The sequence below is a fragment of the Myotis brandtii genome, unplaced genomic scaffold (genome assembly GCF_000412655.1).
Source record: "Myotis brandtii unplaced genomic scaffold, ASM41265v1 scaffold285, whole genome shotgun sequence".
Taxonomy (NCBI): domain Eukaryota; kingdom Metazoa; phylum Chordata; class Mammalia; order Chiroptera; family Vespertilionidae; genus Myotis; species Myotis brandtii.
In genome coordinates this window covers 2,901,391-2,907,841 of record NW_005360891.1, presented here as the reverse complement: position 1 = coordinate 2,907,841, position 6,451 = coordinate 2,901,391, and the positions used below count along the sequence as shown (strand labels likewise).

Sequence of the window (6,451 nt, the reverse complement as noted above, 5' to 3'; positions counted from 1 at the left end):
GCAGCTGATCGATGTTTCTCTCTCATCGATGTTTCCAACTCTCTATCCCTCTCCCCTTCTCTCTGTAAAAAAATCAATAAAATATATTAAAATAAAAAATAAAAATAAAACAGGAGAGATTAAAAGATGAGGTCAGAAAGACTTTACTGAGTATTTTTAAATTTTTTTTTAAATCACATGAAAACATTGCCTATTCTAAAAGTACATATTTAAAAGTGTAGATTTTCACTTCAATAAAGAGAAACCCACCAAGCTGAAAAAAAAATTTGTCAAAAAATTTTGGATTTTGTCAAAAAGTGTGGATTTTATCATAAAAGGAAAAAGAATTTAAGTGAGAGTGATAAGATTAGACAAGCAATTTAGATTATGCTATAGACACAATGTAGGGGAAGGCTAGAAGCAGCAGAAAATAATTAGGAAACTATTAAACATTTCGTACCACTCAGGAGTTTTCTTGTGTTTCACGTGCCATCTGTCAAGGACCACTCACGAGTGTTCTCGTTTTTCATGCCCATGGAAAAAGGAGCGAATCTAGATACTTATGTAAATTTTGTTTGGTCCCTCTTCATAGAGGAAAATGTTTTACACAGTACCATACGTTAAAAAAGTACTAGGAACTTTAATTGTTTAATTGTTTTTGTAAATAAAAATGTTATAATTATTAAAAAACAACACCTAAAGTGCATTATGATGATTTAAATAACATGCAGTTTGCCCAAAAACGTGCGGTCCCTGGCGTATGTCTTAGAGATTTCTATGCGGTACTCAATGTGTTAACTGACCGTTGACTATTTATACCAAATATCCTAACAATGTACTGTAGAGTTTACAACAAATAACAAAACAAAATATATAACAAAAATAGCTCAAAGGTGGTAAAGGAAGTAAAAGAAATATTATTGTAAGATTTATATGGGTTCTTTAAGTAGAATAATATTAGTTAGAGGCAGACTATGATAAGTTAAAGGTGAATATTATAATCTCTACAATAACCAATGGAATACTAAGGGACCCCTTATCCTTCGCAACAGTATGAATAGACCTGGAGATTATTATGATAAGTGAAATAAGCCAGTCAGAGAAACACATATGATCTCACTTATAGGTGGAATCTAATGAACAAAATAAACTGATGAACAAAATAGGTCGAGAAGCATAGATGCATGGAACAGACTGACAGATCACAGAGAGGAGAGGGGTGAGAAGGGGATGGCAAGAAATTAACCAAAAAAACGTATATGCATATACTAGTATGCATAACCCAAGGATACAGACAATAGTGTGTAAAGGCCTGGGGTGGGGTGGAGCAAAAGGAGAGAAAATGGGGGACATCTGTAATACTGTCAACAATTAAAATAATAAAATAAATAATAGTAATACAAACAGGTTTATATAAAAAGCCAAGAGAAAAATAAATGGAATTTTAATTTAAAAAAAAAAGATAGATTAATCCATATAAAGGTGGGAACAGAGACACAAAAGAACAACGAATAGATGAAATAAACTGAAAAGATGGTAATATAAACCCAACCATATCAGTAATTACATTAAATATAAATGTACTAAGCCCTCCAATTAAAGGACAGAGATTCTCATACTAAATAATAATAAAAAAAGACCCTACTAAATGTTCTTTACAAGACATACACTTTAAAAATAAGAACGCTGACAAACTGAAATTAAAAGGATAAAAAAGATAAATAATATTTATTAAGAAAGCTAGCATGGCTATATTAATATAAAAAATTTCAAGACAAAATTATTCCCAGAGCCTAGAAATAAAGGACATTTCATAATCCTAAAAAGACCAATCCATAGCAAGCAAAACAATCCTAAATGTTTGCACCTAATTAAAACTGTTAAAAATACATAAAGCAGAAATTAGCTAAAAGGAAAAACAGATCCCCCATCATAGTTGGGGATAACACACCTCACATGAAGAAACGAGAAATGAACCAGGTACATCAACATTGATAAACTCATTAGAGTAGTTGCCCACTGGTAGGAGTGGAGGGGAATAAATGTGTAGGAATAAGAACAAAGGAGAAAAAAAAAACTTAATAAAACAAAAATGGAGCCTTACAGACTGATGATAGGATTTTCTGTATTAAAGGTATGTGTACATCAGTTACTTGGATATAGGATTCAAAGTGAAAATTAAGGATCAAATTTATTAGAAAATCCTACTTATATATTTTTTCCTTACCAGCATGACTGTCAAATTCATAATTCTTCCAAGGTTATCAATGTAGTAGACACTGTCTTGATACCATGAATCACAGTGAAGGTAATTATACATTCCAAAAGCATGCATGTGTTCCAGTGTGTATTGATCATCTCGAAGTTTTACTTCTGCCACAGCTGAAATATAAACAAAGTAAACATACACATAAGAAGTTTTGCCTCAGATTGTTCCTTTCTGTACAATGCCTACATGGCAAGAGGCCTTCAGGACAATTCACTGTGCTATTCATTCAAAAACAATTCCGGGCACCTACCTGAAACTGTGCAGAGGTAAACTGTGTAGAACTGACATGGTCCCTGCCCTTACAGAACTTAGAATATGGTGGCCACCTCTTCCTTATAATTATGAATAAAAAGAAGAGAGAAATTCTAAAATTGAAGGATTTCCTATCTCCTGGGCAAATATTAAGTCTACTTCATAAAGTGTTTATATACTGTAAAAAATGCTTTTACCTCTATTATATCTCATTGATTTTTACCACACACTAAGAGTGTTTTTATTATTTCATTACACAATTTTGGAAATAAATGTGAGCACAAATTTTACCTCTATTATATCTCATTGATTTTTACCACACATTAAGAAAGAGTGTTTTTATTATTTCATTATACAATTTTGGAAATAAATGTGAGCACAAGTAGTGATTTCTGCAATGTTACACCACATTTTTCCCAACAATACAGAAAACACTATTATACCTGGAACAAAAATAAAGTTTCCTACTAAAAAATAGAACTTTTTCCACTAAAGTATTAGCTGCTTCCATAATTTTATTTTACTTTTCTCCAGCTTTACAGGTATAATTGGCATAAAACATTGTATAAGTTCAGTGTACAACATCATGATTTAATACATGTATATATTGCAAAATGATTACTACAATGTTTACTTCACACATCCATCATCTTGCATAGTTACAATTTTTCCTTTTAAAGAGAACTTTTAAGATCTACTCTCTTAGTTGCTTCCATAATTTTAAATCTGCCAAATGTGATTTCTGCCTCTCTCTCCTTCTTCCATATATAGGAACCCTTACCATTCAGGGCTGCCCATGCACTAGAACTATTTTCTGCTTTAACAGGAAATAAGTAAGTGGACCAAGCTGAGCCAATACCTTACCTTAATATAAAACTCATCTTACTATATGCTAATTGGAAGTTTTATTCCAGAATGCTCACCTGTTCCTAATTCTATTACCTACTTTGAGTCCTAGCTTACTTATATCCATTCATTCATTTATTCAACAACTATTTTAATAGGCACCAACGATACAATGATGAGTAAAGAGCACAGAATCTATCTTCTTAACACTTATGATAGAGTGGGGAAATGGACATTACTCAAATAATTGCATAAGTAAATATGTGATTAAATGTTTTTAAGAAAAATTACTGGGGCCTGGCTGGCATGGCTCAGTGTTTGAGCATCAACCTATGAACCAGGAGGTTCAATTCCCGGTCAGGGCACATGCCTGATTTCGGGCTCGGTCCCTAGTAGGGATGTATAGGAGGCAGCCAATCAGTGATTCTCTCTCATCATTTATGTTTCTATCTCTCTCTCCCTCTCCCTTCCTCTCTGAAATAAAAAATATTTTTAAAAAAGAAAAATTACTGGGTACCATGAGAACAAGTAACAATGGGAGCTAATCTACTTGGGAAGATTAACAGGAGCTTTCAAAACTTTGAGCCACGCTACAAAGTATAAGGTAGAGTTAATTTAAGAAGTAGACCTACCTACCTACACACATACACGCACCTACTTAACACAGGCAGAAGGAAAAGCAGGCAAAAGTAAGAGGGAAAACTTGTGTTCAAAGACCCAAAAGACAGCCAAACTGGCTGAAATAACAGCAACAGAATTATACAAGGAAAGGCTTACAGATGAATGAAGTGAGAGAACCTGGCAGGAATTGAATCATGAAAGACCTTTCCTTTACTTATATTTGTTGATAAACTCACTGTATTATGGATTTTTTAAGCAGGATAATAAAGTCCAGATTCAAATGTGTAAAAGGATCACTTGTAACTACAATATGGAAAACATACCAGAATAAAGCAGGGGTAAATCCAGGAAGATCCTCTAGGAAACCATTGCAGTCATCGGGTAAAGAACAACTGAAGTTTAGAAGCATTTCAGAAGTGACATCATTGTAGCTTTATGATGGCTTTGATAGAGACGGAGGACATTGTTTCTATATAACTCCAGGAAGTGTTTCTTTTATAAGGAACAGTTAGAAATACCTATTCCACTGATTAGGAGGGGGACAAATATCAATTCTTGGTTTTCTAGCACCACTGTGTGGATGAAACTCATTACTGCAGAAAATGTGTGTGGTACCACAATGGCCCAAACAGTAATACTAGACAATGTGACGACAAACATATTTTTTTTCATAATTGTCCTGTTGGTGCATAGAAAAAGGCTGCCTCCGGCCCCACATGAGAAAGAAAAATATCATGTTAATCATCCTGAGTATAAAGGGGAGGCAGAGCAACTGAAAGGAGAAAAGCAGTATTGAGAATGGGAGGCTGGCAGAGCCCTTTTACAAAGCCTCCTAAGAGAAGGAGTGGAGCGCAGGGAGTCTCAGATGTCGGTTGGGATCTTTGAAATGGTTGAAAAAGAGGAACATCTTTCATGAGGGCTAAGAAGCAAGTATAGTGAGTTTTATTATTTAACATTACAATAACTGCATTGGAAATAAAAAGAGCTTTGCTGAAAAATCCTTCTCTCTTAGTAAAAAGAACTTAGGGCCTAACACAAAGGGGATCTCTCCTAATCTTTCCCGAAATTCCTTACAAAACATACACGTAACCTCAAAAATCTGTAGTTTACTACTCACAAATCGTTTACTGAAGGACTGCTATGGGCCAGATATTGTGCATTGGGCAAACACTGATAAATAAAACACTGATAAAAAAATAAAACACTGATAAATAAATAAATGAGCCCTGTTAATGGTGCTAACAACAGTTACAATTACTGCTTGTCTATAATATACTATTATATTGAACCTCATGAAACTGCCAATATTCAACTCTTTTGACACCAGTTAAACATGATTTAATCTAATACTTATATACCAGTAATCATAGAATTTTTTTTAATGGAAGGCAGAGGCAAAGAATATTAAAACACTAACAAAGGTCACTTCTTAGACCACTTATCTTCTAATTGTACCCAATGAGTTAAGTCTTCTTTTCACCTAGTGACTTCATTTGTTATTTGTGTATAAAGATGCCAAAAAGTAGAGCACAAGTTTGTATTACAAGTTCTGAAGCGAGATTTATGGAATAAGGTAGGGCTAGAAATAGGAGCATTGCCCTCACTAAACTCTCCTATGTAATAAAAGCCTAATATGCTAAGTGTCCGGCTGGCCATGCAACCAATCAAAGCGTAATATACTAATGATATGCTAAGGCCACTCAACCACTCACTATGACATGCACTGACCACCAGGGAGCAGACAGTCGATCAGTCAACAAGTTGCTATGACATGCACTGACCACTAGGGGGCAGACGCTCCGACTGGTAGGTTAGCTTGCTGCTGGAGTCCAGCCAATCGGGACTGAGCTAGATGGGCCAGACACACCCTGGAGCCCTCCCGCAGTCCCTCCCCAGCTGGCCAACCTCCCGCATCCCTCTCTGGCCCCGATTGTGCACCGGTGGGGTCCCTCAGCCTGGCCTGCACTCTCTCACAATCCTGGACCGCTCAGGGGATATTGGAGAGCCGGTTTTGGCCCGAACCCGCAGGCCAGGCTGAGGGACCCCACTGGTGCACGAATTCATGCACTGGGCCTCTAGTCTTATATAATGTTTCTGCACATTAACATATTCACCTGCCTTTCTTCTCCATATTTTCCTCTAATAAAGTAGATATGAAACATATACAATGGTTACATGGCTCTCCTCTTCCTTTACTCCAACTAAAGCTATAATCTTCACCAGCTTTTATCCTCCCTGTCCTGAAGAAACAGCCCAGAGACTACAAAAAAAACATTAGAAACAGCCCTGGCGGGGTAGCTCAGTTGGTTGGAGTGGCATCACAATGCACTGGGATTGTGGGTTTGATCCATGGTCAGGACACATATGGGAATGAACCAGTGAATGCACAAATAAGGGGAACAACAAATTGATGTCTGTCTGTCTGCCTCTGTCTGTCTCTCCTTTTCTAAGAAAGAAAAGAAGGAAGGAGAGGAAGGGAGGGAA

General features: G+C 35.9%; 1 protein-coding gene across 1 annotated transcript in view; it reads right to left on the bottom strand.

Moving 5' to 3' along the window:
* NUDCD1 (NudC domain containing 1) overlaps positions 1 to 6,451 on the bottom strand; it is a 61,735-nt gene that overhangs the window by 46,717 nt on the left and 8,567 nt on the right. Inside the window, exon 2 of the mRNA XM_005869058.2 lies at positions 2,207 to 2,361. Within this exon, the coding sequence (XP_005869120.1) occupies positions 2,207 to 2,361 (155 nt within the window). The remainder of the gene's footprint in view (positions 1 to 2,206; positions 2,362 to 6,451) is intronic.